At 35.8% G+C, this 21,155-nt stretch overlaps 1 protein-coding gene across 7 annotated transcripts; it reads right to left on the reverse strand.

Moving 5' to 3' along the window:
• Positions 1 to 966: 966 nt before the first annotated feature.
• On the reverse strand, positions 967 to 19,893 carry LOC108196706 (uncharacterized). 7 transcript variants are annotated; one of them, XM_017364110.2, is made up of 8 exons: positions 19,450 to 19,893; positions 9,129 to 9,340; positions 7,493 to 7,774; positions 6,398 to 6,520; positions 5,940 to 6,090; positions 5,426 to 5,646; positions 1,520 to 1,556; positions 967 to 1,438 (listed from the first exon to the last, which is right to left on the reverse strand). In XM_017364110.2, exons 1-8 carry the CDS (start codon positions 19,784 to 19,786, stop codon positions 1,320 to 1,322), a joined length of 1,482 nt encoding a protein of 493 aa, XP_017219599.2. In that variant the 5' UTR covers positions 19,787 to 19,893; the 3' UTR covers positions 967 to 1,319. The 7 variants fall into 7 exon arrangements, 5 of the variants coding, with proteins under 5 accessions (XP_017219599.2, XP_017219598.2, XP_017219601.2 ...); XM_017364109.2 differs by having other exon boundaries at positions 5,426 to 5,652; XM_017364112.2 differs by having other exon boundaries at positions 1,181 to 1,438; positions 5,426 to 5,523.
• Positions 19,894 to 21,155: the final 1,262 nt, after the last annotated feature.

Genomic DNA, 21,155 nt, shown 5'->3' on the forward strand with positions numbered 1-21,155 from the left:
TTTACAATTTAATTTGTTTATTCTCCTTCTAATAGTATCTCAACCATGAGAAACCTTTGGCTAAAAGTCTAGTTGGGTTACCAAAATTTAAAATTATAGCCACTGTCTGCAAAAAACAGCAGTCCAATCATAGCAAGCCATTGTCTATAATTTCCCCCTATGGATGGCTATATTTGTCGAATGACTACAGATTTGTAGCGAATTCCACGTCATCTCCCGCATTTAGTTTTCCTCCTTCCCGCTGATTACAAATTATTTATTACCATATTAAACTGATATATTTTTTTATAGCAATCTAAATATTAATAATATACTATTTAGTCAACGCCATTGGAGATGTTCTAAGAGGGTAGTTTAAATTTATTTTATTTTATTTTTGAAAAAATATTTTGAGTCTAGATTCAATTTTTTTTTATATATAATTATTTGATTTGAAATTAAGGGTGCAATTTCTAGTAAATATAGATATCATATAAATTACTATTTTTATCAAAAAAAAGAACGTTCAAGTCGAGGAATGAAATAGAACAGAATTGGGAGATAATTGGAGTTATAATTTGAGAGCATGAAAAAAGGTAAGCAAAAGAATCGATTATTTTATGAAGAGATATAGTTCACCCTCCTTTTGTCAAACGGAAAAAAGAAAAAAAAAAAACCAAACAAACAAAGGATTTCACCCTCCTGCCCTTCGAACTTATTTTTAACGGAATGAGGGTCTGGGGATACAACATACAAGACATTGTGAACGTGAAGTTTGAAAAGTGACCTGTCAATATTTCAAAGTATAAGTGCTCCGCGATTAAACCAAACGATTACAAGCTGCGATTACCTCTATTATAATAATCTATGCGAACCTTTATAATTGGGATTACCTGTTTGGTCACCCACAAGCTCTACAGCTTTTGAATTTTTGCTTAAAAACCAGTAAAAAATAGATCAATTGTTTTATTTATTAAGGCTTTTAAAGAAATCCAAAAAACATTCTCATTTAGGGGTAAAAAAAAAAGCAATCAACTCTATTTTCATTGTCCATTGGTAGGAGAGTTGTTTTGCACAGTTGGATGTCCAAGGTTTAGTTGTTTCACAATCATCCATCAATTCAACAAGTATCAGTGTATCCCCAGCCCCATAAGCCATAAGTAGCTAAAACCCATAGCTATGATCCCAAGATTTACCCAATTATCGCTGGATACCCCGATTCATAATTTTGTTCTCTAATGGTGTCCCCTCCAAAAGATGAGTTTTCTTTTGATGCAGAAATTTATAGCTCTTTGATAGACTCGGCTAGCACAGTATTTAGACATATAAGTGCAGCAAATCTACTCCAGAAATACTTGAATCCTATCTCCCCTCGCGTCATTGAAGTCTAACAAAAGCTTCCCTCCAACTTCTAGAGCTGCATCATCCATGAGCTCCTTGATATTTATACCTCCAAGAGCTGCATACAACAATCATATTAATTAATGTAAGCATCTGATTTGTCTAATTGCTTAGCAACTCTTTTCAAGAACATTTGTACCTGGAACTATATTTGTAATGCCATCCAAAAATCCAGCCTGCAGACGAAAATCGAATCACCTTCTAGTCATGCACAAGTAATATTGCAGGAAATGCATTGGGCTGAATTATGCACACAAGGATAATTTTATTGGGAATGGACGACGGAATTACTGAGAAATTAAAATGAACAACCATTTCTAACATCATGCCCTGGAAGAGGGGGGTCAAGTTATATTTCGATAGTATATAGTATAGCATACAACTTTGGTCATTTGAGAAGCTATGAGTGCTTTAAGGTCCAATTACATATGTATTCAAAATAGAAAGCCACAGTACAATCAAAAAAAAAGTCCTTGCTTCCTGCTTACCCGGTTCCCTAAATATGCAAATCCCCAAGAGAAATGAAACAAAAACCAATCAGGATGTAGGATAATACAAAAAACATATACTTTGTGCAGCCCATTGAGATACTTCGCTAAGTGAAGCATCAAGCCATGCATTATGTAGCTACATGACTGAAGACAAAGTATATATATTGTGCCAAATACGCTACCTCTGGTCCGATATACATGACTTGCTTCTTTACGTGGTTTGAAGACATTAATATTTATTGTTTATGTTTTTGAATGTACATGTTCAATGCAGTTTGAAGTACACGAAAAAAAAAAGGTCAAATGACTTGTATGCAGACCATTGGAAGTAACCGCATATACATTTGCCTCACAATTTCTTCTTCAAACCCCCCCCAAACACACACTAATATATATATTCCTTTCGATTGCAATATACATTTTCAATGCACTTTGAAGTACACGGAAAAAGGCAAATGACTCGTATATTGGACCATCAGAAGTAACCACATACATAGTGAATAGGGCTACACTAATGTCTAAAACCAGACTAAACCGAACACCATAATTTTTTGAATTCATGGACCAGGGATGGGACCTATTATATTCGGTATTTGGACCAGAACCGAACCGGTTTGGACAGATTACTTGACATTTATATAAATTTTATACTTTAAAAGAATTATTTAAGTATTATTTTGATTTCAAATATACAAATATTTTTGAGTAATACAAATTTAGAAATAACTACATATCTTATGTTTTTTTCAAATAAAAGTAACTAAGATTTTCGATTTATTTATATAAAACAAAATATCAATTCATTTAACATAAAGTATTGATTATTCAAAAAAAAAAATATTTTCATTTATTACTTAAATATGACATGTTTCAATTTTCCATCTCTAAAATAGGAAAATTAGGGAGTGAAATAATGAAAAATATACAACATATATGGAATCCAGTCCAGGTTTGGACCGGACCGGACCGAATACCGTGTCTTTTTGAGGTCAAGGACAGGAGACCGGATGATATATATGCGGTCCAACCTGCCAATGAATCGAGAGACCCGGTTCGGTCCAATTTACAAAAAGTTGTATAGCCGTAATAGTGGATGTATCATTGCCTCAGAATACTCCTCTCAAAAGGTATCAAAACCCCTCCCCTCCCATCAACCTCCATGGACTTTAGTCATTTTAGGCAACAAAAATATTCATCATCAAATTTTTTCTCTCCAATTATCTTTTTTCACCCTATCGATTAATGCTGAAATATAGCATGAGATCCATTTCGAGCCCTTTCCTGACACCTTACGATTTTATATGGATTGGTTCTCAACATGGTATCAAAGCTCAAGTTCGACTCCCCGTCAACCCCAACATTCTCACAATACAACATGGACTTGAAGGCATTAATTGCCCCAAAGATGGACGCCCGTGATCAACTCTTCAACCCAAAAACTGGGATTTCAAGTGAGGGGGAGTGTTGAAAGCATAAGATCTATTTGGGGCAATCCTCTCATGTAATCCTTGATATTTAGTGATTCAAATTGTTATGCTCTTAACTACTATGTTTTCAGATACTGACTGGTATAATCTTAAATCTTAAAGGCAAAAGATGAAATGAAGACAGAGATGAGTGTGAAAATAACTAAATCATTAAAAATCAAAAGAATAAAAATAAAGTTAAAGGACTGTTTGATAAAAAAATCCATGTATATCCTCTTTAATTACTACAGTGCTGCCATCCGAATGGTTTACAATCTAATCTGCAGTGTTGGGGATGGTTGAGATTATTTATGTATGCATTGAGGAGCAATATATTGGCTGCAGCATATCTTGTGAACAAACATGCATCCGCATACAAAATCAAGGGGTACAAGATCCATGACTTGTAAGAAACTTCCACATGATGGTGACTATAAAAGTGGTTATTGGATAACAAAACGTGGAGCCCAACAAAGCTTTACCAATAATTTACTCTCCTATACCCAAATACTAATTGGACAACATACTCCCGGTTTTTAAATAATGTAAAATTAGGCATTTTAGATAAATGAAAATTTCAAATATAACTAAATGTGCTTTTCCCCCCGGCCTTTTACTTCTTGTCTACAGCTGTTCAAGCACGAGAAAACAAATTTTATAAAGTTTCTATTTAGAGAAACCATCTTAGTATATAACTATTATAGCCAACTGAAACCAAGTGATGTCTTAATGGTTCGGAGACACTGCTTAATATTATGGGATAACAAAGTTAACCTGGTCTATTAGAATGCTAAAATTCTATTAGCATTAATATGGCAAATTATGAAATGACCAAATGAGAGACTTAAATTTTAATATTATTAATATTGTGGGGAGAGTTTGTAATATTTCGAGTGATATTTGAATTGTCCAGTACGAGACATGGTATGTTGGACTGAAAGAAATCCAACAGAGTGCTTGCGAGTTATCCTTGGAGCATCTGCACTGGAGTTGCCTATATTGGTTGGCTGAATTGGACCTGTAAGACATTATGTAATATTTGTTGAACCTGTAACACATTTTGTGTCGATGGTACTAGCTATATTGATTGGCTATATATTAAATATAGCATGTTATTATTATTTCATGTTGTTATAAATAGAATATATTGTTTTAATAGGGTAATTGATGACATGGCATTTGCTACAGATCTGTAGTGGTTCGACAAATATAGTCATCCACAGGAGTTTGTCTAAAATTATAGACAAGAGGATAGTATGGTTGGAGCCTGGAGGTGATATCATCATGAGATTATCTATAATTTTTCTTTTTGGTATGCCAACTCACTTTTTAGCTGAGGGTTTTTCATGGTTGGATTGCTCTTACACTATGAGATACGATATTAGCTATCTGTGAAGCAAGGTGTTGTGCCTCCATTCTTGGGAAAAGTAACTCCAAAGCATAAGCCAAAATGTGGTGGTAACTTCAGACAAAGACAGAAATCTGATTTTTATATCTACACATTAAAGAGTCTCTCATATGTTGATGCCAGGTATTTGTAAATTACTACCTCCGTCCCCTTTTACATGTTCATTTTGCACAAAAAAAAAAAACATACCAAGGAATAGTTGATTCTATAAACTTTTTCCTTGAATACCTCTAACTAATGTCTTGAAAATGATGGAATACCCCTAATTAATGTCTTGAAAACGTGAATTCAACTAAGTTTTCAATAAGTCAAAGCCTTGGAAATAGAAATTATGGCGGATAGATTTGAAAAAACTATCATTAAATTTGTTTTGAAAGTGTAAATGGACATCTAAATAGGGACAAAATTTATTTTGAAAATGGACATGTAAAAGGGGACGGAGGGAGTACTGATTTAGAAAGGAAAAAAGATATTATCGCCGACAAAATATAATCAGTGGACTAACGAATAATATGGGAATTGATTTATACTAATGCATTAGAATTAGTTTAATTATGCTAGGCTACCTACGTATAAGTTGTACAGTGCAATTTTGAGTCGGTAATTTCGTAATATTTTGGCATGACAGGCACAATAAACTGGACAAACATTAAAGTATTCGCAAAGAGTGAGGGACTTACTGGAATACGGACATCAAGTTTTTCAGAACCATCTCGTCCAATTATTTTGACCCTCAGCTTTCTTGACCAGATCCCTGAAAATGGATCAGCAGAACTACCTGCACCAAATTCACTGTAGACTTCAGGAGTTAATACTTCAACAACAGGTTCTTGTAAGCTCTGACTTCTCTGCTCCTTGTCATCTTCATCCCTCTCTCGCATGGTGAAGTCTTTGCTGCTAGCTGAGACTAACCTTAAACTATAAAAATATGAAGGAAAATAAATAACTAATCTACCATCTACTATAGAGGTTATGTCCAACAGTTCAAATATATATCTTTGTTATATATATAAACAAGTGAATGAAAGGAATACACCATAGAGGTTTGTTGGACCCCTCATACAATTAGCATATAATAAGAAAGTAGGAAAATGTAAGGTTATCTGTTTAATGAACAAAAATTCAATTGTTGATAAACATGCTTGTTTAAAATTATATGACTACTTCAATCAATCCAGCGAAAAATTAACTCACCTCCTTCAGAATATAGTGCATTTTCTTTAGTAATATACCGCTTCTCTTCTTCATAGTAAGAGTTAAATCCTAAAATTTCTTGTAATTCTTCAAAAGATGGCATGCTTCCAGGGGAAGGTATACGGCCTCCTTTAATGGCAGCCAACGCATCCTGCACATATTTGATTAATATTAATCATAAGTTATATGAAAATTAATATGACCAAAAAAGTAAGTAAAACGTAAGGTGGTGGAAAGCTTGATACAGAGTGAAGTGAGGTATTAAAACTTTCACAAAATATCATGTAGCTGCAAGATTTTTTAAAGCCTAGGGCCCTAGAGATGATATATTGACCAGTTATGTGCAAGTGCTGCCTTTAGGCTTAGCCGTTGAATCTCAAAAGATGTATTGTATATTGTATATGTTATATAACATATACCTAAGAAACTTTTAGCCATGGAAGTGATATTAACTTTACCTGCATTGCACGAATGGAAACTCCCATCAAGGACAAAGGATATGCGACAAGCTTATATCCAATATTTTCAAGTTCAAGAGGACTGAGTATAGGAGTTTTTCCTCCTCCTTCAAGCATATTTGCCTACACGAATATAATAGATCAGTAAAAGAAAAAAAGAGCGTTATAGATAGATATATTAGGTGTACAATGGCACTTGAACTATGACTAGATTAAACTTCTGACATCAGCAAAAAGTACAGGTATGCCATATACTTATACTCCTATATATTTCTGTTTATAAAAGGAGAAAATGTACATCATGATACATGCAATAATATATCTGTAAATTATTCCTTTACACATATTAGAAGCCTTATACATTTATATATAGAATTAATTATTAATGATATGTATATACAAGAATTCTAGAATGTAAATACGGTATGAGATTTAGATTTTTATTCACCTTTAATTCTATACGATTGTACTTCTGTGAGCTTAGAAGCCTCAATGGATTGTAGTTATATAGATCTATTATCCCAGTCACATAAAGATAATAATGGATCAAAATAGCTTCCGTGAGGCACTGGGACTAATGGATTGAGCGAGCTTCTCTTTCTCTCATTTAAAAAGAAAATATAGCCTAAAAAGGCCTACCATAATTATCAAATACAGAGAATAAACTGGTTACTGTAGTAGATTAGTGACCAGAGGTGTAAAGGGTTAACAAGTGTCAGAATTCAGATTCATTGTAGCAATTTCATTCTAGTGTTATCTGTTCTGCACTTACAGTATAATTTTACCAAAGGAATAGGAGCCAGATTCATTCTGAGGTGTAATACAAGCTAAATCCCTACTGGCTGTGCTTTTTTTTTTTTTTTGTCATAAGCAGACACATGTTGTGCCCCCCCCCCCCCCCCCTCCCCCCCACCCCCAACATCAAATTGATTAGATGTGTATCAATTATCATATTAACTGTTATTATAAACTTAAAATATGAAATAGATCTATCAACATATGCCTACAAATCAAGATACAGTTTTTCATCTCGCATTATGCCAGTACTTTTTGTGAAGCATTTGTATCAGACAGCAGAAAGAAAAAATAACATACCATTTTTGGAACAATAGGAGAAATTCGACAAAATTGTTCCATTTCCTCTTTTGATGCCAGTGCATCAATAAAGAGAACATCAGCTCCAGCATCAGAAAAGGCCTTTGACCTCCAAATTGACTCATCAAATGAGAGTGCTTGACGAGAATCTGTTCGAGCTACAATTACAATGTCAGAGCCACTTTCTTTTCGAGCATCAACAGCTGCTTTTATCCTCATAACTGCTTCTTCTCTAGAAACTACTTTCCGTCCACGTGTATGTCCACAAGCTTTGGGAGACACCTTTAAGCGAAATAATATTTATTAAAGAGAGTAATAAACAAAGATGAAATCTGAGACTGCCTGTACTTGTTATTCTTATGAAGGGTAAATTGAAAAAGAGAAGTAATATATCTACACAGAGAAACAACTTAGTATATATTACAAAAGGAGAGCTGTAGCATGGATGTAGAAGGTGGTTTAATAGATAATGGACTACTAATCATACGATACGAGCAAGTCCAATGATTTGCTACATCTCGTTCTATAGTTGTATTATTAAACAAAAACTAAAAATCACCACTCCAATGGCGTTCTATATCTTCTTGTGCTAAAATAAAACAATGCTATAGCTTGTCCTAAATATAGAACAAAAGATAGATGGAACTATATTTGTCAACACACCAAAAAGTGAAAAAAGTGGGGTCCTTGGTGTAAAGTTATCTATAAGAATTAAATTTATTGTCAAAAAAGTGGAGTACTTGGAGAATAAGTTGAATTTGGAACAGGATATAGCACCAACCATTGGAGACATGTTGTTAATTTAGCATCAAAAATCATTTTTTTGTTCTAAATTATGGCAATAGCTACATCTATTTTAGCACAACCATTGGACTTGCTCTAACAAACTATACAAAGCTATAAAAGAGATGTTACTCGCACTTTTCAACCATATGTCGTTTTATGTAAACCATCTTCAATGTCATCAATAAGTAGAAGTGAACTACGTCAAAAGGCAACAAGTTGAATTCCTCTACTGTTGGTATATCTTTAATGTAACGCTATTCTTCACTTTATTGAAAATAATAGTTCATATGCTGCACCTGCACTATATCTTCTCTACTATCCTTCATACAATGTCAAGTACTTTATTTCTGGAACCAACAATATTCATGCAACAATACATACATAGACCCTTGTAACAATAACAACTTGTTCAATAAGACTACAAGTTGATATTAAGATAATCACCTCCAATATTTGTGTTTTTTTGCGTGAAGTCCAATATTCTAAGGTTGTTTCTGTTAAAACATAAATAGTGATGCAAACAACAACTGCTAACCGCACTCCATTTTATCTAAGTTTGAGGAGATATTTGATCATTTTGAAACTAGTTTTTAGGTTTTTATGCTAAGTGTGGTTTGTATTTGAACAAGTGCCTATATACACACACACACACTCACACACACACACACACACACATACATACATATATTATATATATATATGTATATGTATATGTATATGCATTTCATTAGTTCATACTTGTACGTCACCTTAAGTTTTAGCATCATATGAAACCTTAAAGTTGGATTATTAAGGGAGTCTCATCAATTTGTACTATATATATACAGTAACTTCTTTTAATAATGTGAACCTGATCTTCAATTATTATTCCAGCAAATCCAGCTTTGATGTATCCCTTGACAGTTCTTTTCACATTCATGGCATTACCATACCCATTATCTCCATCACCAATTACAGGAATTGATACAGCCTCAGTTATTTGTGAGCCTTGATCGAGCATTTCTCCATATGATATAAATCCAGTATCCGGCAACCCCAGCCGAGCAGCTGATATGCTAAACCCTAGTGAAAACATGAAAAAGCTCTAGCAAGTTTATTCTTTCAGTTTCCACAACAAGAATTCACTATAACAGGTTCTACTAAAAGATGTCATTGCACTATTGACAAGTGCATAAGGGAATGTGAATTATATATCAATAGTCAACATCTGCAATATTTAGTGATTCTTCTTTAAAGTATTACATGAAAACTATACCAAGCTTACTAGTAAGCAAAGAAAGACATGATCTAGCAAAACACCCCAGAATGTGATGATGAGAGAGTCATGATAATATCAGAAAGGCAGTAGAAATACAAGTTTAGTTACATACATTACGTTATGTAATTGTTTTCTCCATAAGTTCATCTTCGGGGATAGGCTATTTAGTTGAGTGATGGTTTATTACATCATTTCTTTTTATTTGATTATGCAATTGATTTTTACACACTACTTCTTTCAAATATTTAGTTCAGTGTTATATACTATTTTATATTTAGCACTTGGTATGTGTAAGATATTTGCTTTAAAGCTTTTTCTTATTATTCATTTATATCCTATTAAGCTTAATCCTGGCTTCTTCTGCTTGATCTCACTTCACTCCAATCTCCAACTATATTCATATGTAACTAAAGCCTGCTTATGCTTTAAGCCCATTCCACAGTTCCGCTTGATCTCACTTCACCCCAGTCCCCAACTACACTCATATGTAACTTAAGCCTGCTTACGCTACATAGTTTAGTGTCTCCGGAGCCTGTTCATAGATAGATTAATGGGTTTCTCTTATGCAGGTACCAATCAGAAAGTTCCTAGACCACTAGTGCACTTAATCTCAGATTATAAAATAGTATTTCCATCTATATACTTTCCACAAATTATTTACTAATTGTTATTACCCCAGTGCAGCATTCACCTTATAGGCATATACCTAATAAAACTATGAGGTAGTATAGACTCTAAGCCAAGTTTATTTGAAGGAATTACAATCCCCGGACAGCTACATTATTTTCCCTAAATTTAAAGGATTATAATCCCATTGAATTGTATTGCAATCACTTTTTTGATTTATTTCTATGGATTATAATACCTTCTCTCACAATGTATCATAATCCCACAAATATAAACTAAGACAATAAATTGAAATTTCATGGAATTATGATCTTTTACATTAGAGAAAGTAAGGTAATAATCCGGAGATTATAATTACTTCAAACAAACATGGCCCAAGGAAAATATTGACAGGGATCAGAAGATAATTAATATTTATAATACAGGAATATTACTTATTAATTGCAATATTATACACAGTCTAATACTATTGATATTTTTGGTTGAATCGATAACCTATGTTTCACGGCTCCCTTACATTTCTAACCACTTTGAACGCGTTCTTTTCAAAAACAACCAGCTTCATTTCGACTTTTCAAAATTAACCAGTCTAATTCTTTTAAACTCGGGCGACCCCAACTGAATCTTGGCCAAAGCATGGGTCGCCCCAGCCATGGGCGACCCCTGTTAAATTTTTTTGCTTCATAGGTCGCCCTATACACGGGCGACCCCTGTTGTTTTTTTAATATGTCGGCTTTTTTTTTGATAAATTCAATTGTTTTATTTAAGTTAATTGTTAAGATTAACTCGATTTTGAATTTTTTTTAATTGTAATATATATGTATTTTATATTAATTATATTAGTTTAATTCATTTTTAATTGTTATGTAACATTAATTTAATTAATAAAATGAAGTGAAATAATATATATATATATAATGAAGTCAAATAATAGTAAGTATTTAATTAATACTATTGTAATTACATACTTATTTAAGTAATAAAATTGTCAATTTTGGCAACCTATATGTTTGTATAAAATAAGATTAGTTTTATAGCCTTTGTCATAACTTAAATCAACCACACATGCACACAAACATTTCACATCGGCTCATACAAGAAAGCTGTAATGAGACTCGCATTGAAGTTATATATGGAATACGTCGGCCGTTGCGCGAATATCAGTACAGAAAAGATAGAGATATAAATCACGGACAAATCACGGACGAGCAAAGGATAGCCTTGTTGGAAGAAAGCTGGGCAGAATACGATGCAAAAGTGAAAGATATTAAGAAATCGAATTTTGACGAGTATACAAAGCATCTGTGATGGAGGGAAGATGATTTTAGTTGCTTGATATATTTTGTCATATGTTAGACATTAGTCATTCTGAAGTAGTTGTAATGTTTTGTTTATGGTTTTTGTAATTGCAATTTCATTAAAATAAATATAATGCAAGTACAAACACTTAGTTTATTCAAATAAAAGCAAGCTCATATTTATTAATCGGAATCATCGTCATCAGTTGGCTCTTCATCGGACATATGGTCATCGGAAATGTAATGTGGATTTTGAAGAAGTTGACATTCCTCTTCAAAACTCATTTACCTACCACTACCAGTTGCCGAATTTTTAGCTAACTTAAGCATGTAGAAACGACAACGACGCAGCAACATTCTGTTGTTCTCCTCCCATATTAATTCCACTGCTTCAATGACCAAACGGCTATATTCACCCCAACTACCTTTAAAGTTACGAGCCGGATAGACGCCTAACAAATCGCGGACGGGGAGCTTTGCACCTAGACCAATCATATCGTTTCTCAGCTGATCGGATTCTTAAAGACGGAATGCCCACTCGCTCCGTACACCAGCAAAATACTCTTTGGGATCGGTGTATCTTAAACTATAGTAGTCGTCATCCCTTTGTCGTAGCAACCAAATTCTAGTGGGTGGGAACATTTTTTCAGGAGATGATTTAAGTTTGAAGGTGTAAATAACATGCCTTCAAAAAACATGAGTACATATACACTAATAATCCACTGTCGGCATGTGAAATAGTTGAGGTGGAAGGCAGAGATTCCACTACTTTAACCATGAGAAAAGTAATGGGCATGGTCGGGGGTGCAGAGATTCGGAGACTGTAGCCATATGAAGTGTTTTTGGTTTTTACAATGATAGTAAAAAGCATATAGATTCGTCCACTGTAGCGATATGAACTGTTTTTGGCTTTTGCAATGATAATATGTTGCATATATATTCGTCCACTATAGCCATGTGAAGTGTTTTTGGCTTTTGCAATGATAATATGCTGCATACAGATTCGTCCACTTTAGCCATGTGAAGTGTTTCTGGCTTTTGCAAAAAATAATGATGCAATGATACTATCATTCAGGAATTCTGTGACCTTGTTAAGAAATATTGGTTATCAATAGTGGAAAGCTCGTTTACACATCTCAAAACATTTCTTAATTACATGGAGCGAGTAAATGAGGTTAGTGAAGGGATACGTGCTACTGTGAATAAAATGAAGAAGACCCTGAGGGGACAGGGATCTAGATGGGATGACCAAAATTGATGTTATTTCTTATGTTGTTCATGTTGTGTGTTTGTGTTTCTGTGTTTGTTGTGTGTTTGTGTTTCAAATTAAAATGTTGTGTGTTTGTGTTTTAGTGTTTATGTCATTTATTATGTTATGTTAGGTTTCCTTTCATTTATTGTCCTTATGAATTTCAATGGTGCTAACATTATACAACATTATGAGAGAACAAAAAAGTTCAGCACAAGTACTAGATAATAATGGCAAAAAACCATGAAATGCATAATAACGTAACCACCTATCTACCTAACTAAAGGTACATAATCAGATCAAGATATAAAAACGTACGAGTACATAGTAAGGTACATAAACATAAACAAACTACATACGAGGAAAAGCCTACTTCTTCTTATGCCCGAAGATGTGGCTTCCAGTATGACATCTTCGACCCTTCCCCTTCGCAGCTCTAGGTGGCTGCTGTCTCTGCTCATGCTCAGGTGGCTCCTCAGGCTCGGACTGCCCCCCGGGTTCCGACTGCTCTGGTACCGCTGTGGGGGGGCGCACCGGTGTTAACGCCCACGGACTACTCTCAGCAATGTACGTAGCAAAACTAGACATAGGTACAGGAGTAGGAGTGGACCTCACTCGTGGCGGTGCGAGTGGAAACGCGGGTGCCCCGAAGAGGTAGGACGGGCTACCAAATGACGGCACCTGGGCCTGTGGCGGAGGTGTGGTGTACTGATCTTTTAAGAATGACATGTCAGGACGATAAACATCTGAATCCTGGAACTGGTATGACTCCTGCGACGGACCTCCGGGTGTGTGCTCAGCCTCAGCAGACGGGTCCTCGTCATCTTCTAATCTGACCACAAAACCACCTAGACCACCCTCGTAGTCATCCCCTGCATATATAGATGGCCGGACCGTGGACTCCACCCAGGGGGACTATGTGCAGCTTAGCCTCCTTTGGTTACTACGTGACTTGCAGAGCCTGGATGGTTATAGCTGGGGAAGTGCTGTTCTTGCATACCTTTATAGGAAGCTATGCGATTCCAGCAAGGAAGTCAAATCCGACTCAAATGGCTATGCCACATTACTACATGTACGCATTAAAGTACCCTTTTAACCCCTTTATTGTCATTATATTTTTACATTTTGTCTTCTGATACAATTTGATGTGCACATATATGTACATTCATACTAGGTGTGGATATACGAGCGATTCCCTACAATAGCTCCACGACACACGGCTACACCCCTGATTACCTACCCACTTGTGCTGAGGTTTGTAATATGCTACTCCTCGTAAACGCAATCAATTTTTGCACATGTACTTGTTCACACGTATAATATAAACATTTTGTTGTAGGTGGCCGGCGCTGGTTACCCGTACTGAGGTGCCGCGCTTGCAGAGTCGTATCACTCGGTACGAGATGGATAACATGACTGTGGAACACTTTCGTTGGAGGCCGTATGCAGATTTAGATGACGAGCATCAGCCCGAGCACACATTGTACCTACGTTGGACTGCTCCTACCCCTTTGATGTACATGGCCTATGTCGAGTGGTGTTATACTGACAGGGTGACGAGGCAGTTTGGGTTCGTGCACGACATACCCACATCCTCTCCACGCAGAAATCATCAGGACCTGCACGACATGTCAACGAGTCCATTAATTGGGAGGGCGCCAGGAAGACACACACTCGTCTGTGGGATACGTCCCTTCACCGAGCTCTGACATCTCCACTCCTACCAAGCGTAGGTTGCACTACCGCATACATGCCTTGGTTCCTCGGGGTGACACGTAGATACATGGTTAACCCCATTTTTTGGACCACGTCGGATGCTTTCTAAGGGACACAGGGCGCTGGTAAACATCCTTGTTACTGATCTTTTAACTTTCTTCCATTATTAACCTAGTTCTGTTACCTATGTTAAGCTATAAGAATTATTGGCATGCCCGACTTGTCTTGACATGGTTGCCTCGTCACCCTGTCAGTATAACACCACTCGACATAGGCCATGTACATCAAAGGGGTAGGAGCAGTCCAACGCAGGTACAATGTGTGCTCGGGCTGATGCTCGTCATCTAAATATGCATACGGCCTCTAACGAAAGTGTTCCACAGTCATCTTATCCATCTCGTACCGAGTGATACGACTCTGAGAGGGTGGCACCTCCGTACGAGTAACCGGCGCCAGCCACCTACAACAAAATGTTTATATTATACGTGTGAACAAGTACATGTGCAAAAATTCATTGCGTTTACAAGGAGAGTAGCATATTACAATCCTAATCGCAAGTGGGTAGGTAATCAGGGGTGTAGCCGTGTGTCGTGGAGCTATTATAGAAAATCGCTCGTATATCCACACCTAGTATGAATGTACATATATGTGCACATCAAATTGCATAGGAAGACAAAATGTAAAAAAATAATGACAATAATGGGGTTAAAAGGGTACTTTAATGCCTACGTGGAGTAATGTGGCATAGCCATTTGAGTCGGATTTGACTTCCTTGCTGGAATCGCATAGCTTCCTATAAAGGTATGCAAGAACAGTACATCCCCAGCTATAACCATCCAGGCTCTGCAAGTCACGTAGTAACCAAAGGAGGCTAAGTTGCACATAGTCCCCCTGGGTGGAGTCCACGGTCCGGCCATCTAGATATGCAGGGGATGACTACGAGGGTGGTCTAGGTGGTTTTGTGGTCAGATTAGAAGATGACGAGGACCCGTCTGCTGAGGCTGAGCACACACCCGGAGGTCCGTCGCAGGAGTCATACCAGTTCCAGGATTCAGATGTTTATCGTCCTGACATGTCATTCTTAAAAGATCAGTACACCACACCTCCGCCACAGGCCCCGGTGCCGTCATTTGGTAGCCCGTCCTACCTTTTCGGGGCACCCGCGTTTCCACTCGCACCGCCACGAGTGAGGTCCACTCCTACTCCTGTACCTATGTCTAGTTTTGCTACGTACATTGCTGAGAGTAGTCCGTGGGCGTTAACACAGGTGCGCCACCTGAGCAGTACCAGAGCAGTCGGAACCCGAGGGGCAGTCCGAGCCTGAGGAGCCACCTGAGCATGAGCAGAGACAGCATCCACCTAGAGCTGCGAAGGGGAAGGGTCGAAGATGTCATACTGGAAGCCACATCTTCGGGCATAAGAAGAAGTAGGCTTTTCCTCGTATGTAGTTTGTTTATGTTTATGTACCTTACCATGTACTCGTACGTTTTTACATCTTGATCTGATTATGTACTTTTAGTTGGGTAGATCGGTTGTTACGTTATTATGCATTTTATGGTTTTTTGCCATTATTATGTACTACTTGTGCTGAACTTTTTTGTTCTCTCATAATGTTGTATAATGTTAGCACCATTGAAATTCATAAGGACAATAAATGAAAGGAAACCTAACATAACATAATAAATGACATAAACACTAAAACACAAACACACAACATTTTAATTTGAAACACAAACACACAACAAACACAGAAACACAAACACACAACATGAACAACATAAGAAATAACATCAATTTTCGTCATCCCATCTATATCTCTGTCCCCTCATGGTCTTCTTCATTTTCTTCACAGTAGCACGTATCCCTTCACTAACCTCATTTACTCGCTCGATGTAATTAAAAAATGTTTTGAGATGTGTAAACGAGCTTTCCACTATTTATAACCAATATTTTGTGACAAGGTCACTGAATACCTGAATGATAATATCATTGCACCATACTATCTTTTGCAAAAGCCAGAAACACTTCACATGGCTACAGTGGACGAATCTGTATGCAGCATATTTTCATTGCAAAAGCCAAAAACACTTCACATGGCTACGGTGGACGAATCTATATGCAGCATATTATCATTGCAAAAGCCAAAAACAGTTCATATCGCTACAGTGGACGAATCTATATACTTTTTACTATCATTGTAAAAACCAAAAACACTTCACATGGCTACAGTCTCCAAATCTCTGCACCCCGACCATGCCGTTTACTTTTCTCATGGTTAAAGTAGTGGAATCTCTGCCTTCCACCTCAACTAATTCGCATGCCAACAGTGGATTATTAGTGTATATGTACTCATGTTTTTTGAAGGTATGTCACTTACACCTTCAAATTTAAATCATCTCCTCAAAAAATGTTCCCACCCACTAGAATTTGGTTGCTACGACAAAGGGATGACGACTACTATAGTTTAAGATACACCGATCCCAAAGAGTATTTTGCTGGTGTGCGGCGCGAGTGGGCATTCCGTCGTAAAGAATCCGATCAGTTGAGAAACGATCTGATTGGTCTTGGTGCAAAGCTCCTCGTCCGCGATTCGTTAGGCGTGTATCCGGCTCGTAACGTTAACGATAGTTGGGGTGAATATCGCCGTTTGGTCATTGAAGCTGTGGAACTAATAAGGGAAGAGAACAACAGAATGTTGCTTCGTCGTTGTCGTTTCTACATGCTTAAGTTGGCTAAAAATTCAGCAACTGCTAGTGGTAGGGAAATGAGTTTTGAAGAGGAATGTCAACTTCTTCAAAATCCACATTACGTTTCCGATGACCATATGTCCGATGAAGAGCCAACTGATGATGATGATGATGATTCTGATTAATAAATATGAGCTTGCTTTTATTTGAATAAAGCTAAGTGTTTGTACTTGCATTATATTTATTTCAATGAAACTGCAATTACAAAAACCATAAACAAAACATTACAACTACTTCAGTATGACTAATGTCTAACATATGACAAAATATATCATCAAGCAACTAAAATCATCTTCCCTCCATCACGGATGCTTTGCATACTCGTCAAAATTCGATTTCTCAATATCTTTCACTTTTGCATCGTATTCTGCCCAGCTTTCTTCCAACAAGGCTATCCTTTGCTCGTCCGTGATTGTCCTCTCAAGAAAGAATAATTTATATCTCTATCTTTTCTGTACTGATATTCGCGCAACGGCCGACCTATTCCATATATAACTTCAATGCAGGTCTCATCCTTAGTCGGCACCCAATGCCTGCCCTTTCTTGCTTCTCGATACTACAACAACCACATCTTCTGAACAAACTTCATCTTTCTCGAAGCCCTCTCCGCAACAATTGAAACCTCGCCTTTCGTTTCTTCACAACCCCAGTCTTCCATCCCCTCCTCTGACTTTCGTCGTTTATGGTTTTCCATATACAGTTTTGATGTATGAGCCGATGTGAGATGTTTGTGTGTATGTGTGGTTGATTTAAGTTATGACAAAGGCTATAAAACTAATCTTATTTTATACAAACATATAGGTTACCAAAATTGACAATTTTATTACTTAAATAAGTATGTAATTACAATAGTATTAATTAAATACTTACTATTATTTGACTTCATTATATATATATATATATATATATATATATATTATTTCACTTCATTTTATTAATTAAAATTAATGTTACATAACAATTAAAAATGAATTAAATTAATATAATAAATATAAAATACATATATATTACAAGAGTTAAGTTCAATGAAGACCACATTTTTTCTGGAGACCAAATATGTTCTGCAAGTAAAATATTTCATAAAAACATTACAAAACGTATAGTTTGACAAATCATGTTCTACGAAATCATTATTTCATCTAAAATTTTGAATATCATATAAGTTTTACATGTGGAACATTACAAAATGTTTTGTTCTATGAAATATGTTCAGCTTGCAGAACAGACATTATCTACTCATTAAACATAGATGATCTTCAACAATTTTAATAAATACATGATATTTGTAGAACATATTATACAAAATAATGTATTTTATAGTGTTTTGATTGCAGAACATACGTGGTCTCCGAGGTTTCCGATGAAATAGCGGTCTTCATAGAACTTTCCTCTATATTACAATTAAAAAAAAATTCAAAATCGAGTTAATCTTAACAATTAACATAAATAAAACAATTGAATTTATCAAAAAAAAGCCGACATATTAAAAAAACAACATGGGTGGGTTGCCCGTGTATAGGGCGACCTATAAAGCAAAAAAAATTAACAGGGGTCGCCCATGGCTGGGGCGACCCATGCTTTGGCCAAGATTCAGTTGGGGTCGCCCGAGTTTAAAAGAATTAGACCGGTTAGTTTTGAAAAGTCGAGACGAAGCTGGTTGTTTTTGAAAAGAACATGTTCAAACTGGTTAGAAATGTAAGGGAGCCTATGTTTCACCATACTACTCCGGGATTCGCGCGTCCCTGAGACTAGTAATACATATGCTGTTCAATCATTCTTTTGGGGCCATGATATACTGACTTAATCATATGCATCCCATAAAGACTAATACCTATAAAATGGTGGTGATAATTAGTAGAAATTACATATAGCATTGGATCTCTAAGAGTGGAAGTTTTCATTTGGACACAAGCCTAACAGTATATACATATAGTAAAATTCGTTGTCCGTCTCTAAGTTGAACTCCTTATTTTATTGTAATTCCTGGTGTTAATTATTATTATACCACGAAGAGTTGAACATAGGTGTCCTTCGTCGGTGCAAATGAAATGAAAATTCACAACATATATCACACATGGAAATCAATACAGCACATATATTCACTAAAATCTAACCATTCTGAGTAGTCATAACAATTTAATAAAATACAAGGTTAGAAGAAAGCGAAATGAGAAAAGAAATAGCAAAGTATTTCAATGTAAGATAGCTTGAATAACTAAGATTTGATCAGCATTTCGATATATAGAGAAAGAATAAAAGGATAATTTTATAAATACCACTAGTAAAGCAGAACTGAAATGAGGCTGATTGGACAAGCTTGGCGCTGAGGGCATCGAAACAAGCAGGGCCTTGATGAAGTCCTGGGGATTCGAGAAGGCGGCGAAGAGCCTTGGCCGGAGACGACGACGACGACGATGATGAGGAAGATTCGTAATCAGAAGAGTAAGAAGCCCTAATTGGAGCAGCAATTGGAATGGATGATGATGGAAGAGGTGAGTGCGATTGAAAGAGTGTGGTTGTGAATGGAGGGGGGGTTTTGTAGAGGTGGTTTGTGATGATGGCGTAGGGGGGTTTTGTAGAAGATGAAGTAGAAAGAGCAGCTGAAAGCATCATCTTCTTTGCACCCTCACTTCTCAATGGATCACCTGCACAGCCTGTACTTCAAACTTCACACACAACTAGAGTGTAAACAAACCCAACGAGAACAAGAACGAGGGTGATAAAAAAAACTGCGAGTATACTGCACTTAAACCGAGATTTTGGCTCATTAGCAAATCAGACCCCACTTTTCGAAACGTGACAGTTTGTAACCCTAAATTTCATTTAGCTTTCGGTTTGTGTCCCACACATCCATTAAAAACAACCGTTAACTTTAACTGGTTTAGAGGTAACCGTGTGTATATTAGTTTCAAACAGTTACTTTATCTCATGTGACCCCTCAAAATTTATGTATTATATTTTGAAATTAATTCTAAACACACACAATGATGTAAAACAATTTAAAATAATTTTTAAAATATGTATTTATATTTAGAATCAAAAAAATTATTTATTTTTACATAAACGATGTAACTTATTTTAAAATAAACGATTTATTCAACTTCTAGGATGATTATTGTCAAGTGGGTCGTATAAAATTTAAAGTGAACCTTCACATATTGCGGGACTATTTCGCAATCAAATAATCATTTCCACCACAAGTATTATTATTATTCATGACCGATACAAGGTCATCATACAATTATCTAAGTTTCACATTCATAATTTATTTATCTTTTTTTTTTTTGAAACTTCATTTCGTTTTCACACAAAAATCATTCATATCCCACTGACTTAACACCTTTAGGTGTGTTAACTGCAGTTTCAAATATTTCTCTATTTCTTTAAGAGATAATGATTCGTAGGGCGCACTACTTTCACAACTTCTGGTGTGAGAGGACTACTGGTCCAAATAATTTTTCTTTATAATTGCCTCAATTATATCCTTTATTCTTTGGCCAATTTTATCAAAATTTTCTAACAGATTCTGCTTCATGATGATCATTGTTATCAATACCTCAAGTTCTATAAATATCATCGACGTCGATTCGATTTATGGTTCCACTTTATTCTGGATAAGACATAATATATCGAGATCTCAATAGTTTTCATTATTTTTATTTTCTCTAATCTGTCGTGTCTATAATCGTTTCTAGAGATCCTTCAATATAATGAGATCCAATTTTTTTTTTTATTGATTTCTCAATCTAGCCATCATCAATTTTTGCTCATTTTCACCTTTTTTGTATAAGACATGGAACCAACTTGTCTATCACACTTCAGACGTTCTTTAGACATAATAATATCTTTAGGCTGTCCTTCTGCGACATTAATAGAGCATATGTAGCTAGTGTTTGTGACATAATCACTTTTTTTTTTGTCATCAATATGAATTATCTTATGAACTTCTAATTCATATTCTACTGCAGAATCCTAAATTTTT

This window comes from Daucus carota, chromosome 7 (genome assembly GCF_001625215.2).
Source record: "Daucus carota subsp. sativus chromosome 7, DH1 v3.0, whole genome shotgun sequence".
NCBI lineage: Eukaryota > Viridiplantae > Streptophyta > Magnoliopsida > Apiales > Apiaceae > Daucus > Daucus carota.

Excerpts from the sequence above, each read along its gene's own strand:
- LOC108196706 (XM_017364109.2), bottom strand. The coding sequence starts at position 19,786 with ATGATGCTTTCAGCTGCTCTTTCTACTTCATCTTCTACAAAACCCCCC. Across the intron at positions 7,775-9,128 it reads GAATAATAATTGAAGATCAG|GTGTCTCCCAAAGCTTGTGG; the intron begins GTTCACATTATT and ends TTTCGCTTAAAG. Across the intron at positions 1,439-1,519 it reads CATTACAAATATAGTTCCAG|CTCTTGGAGGTATAAATATC; the intron begins GTACAAATGTTC and ends TGTTGTATGCAG.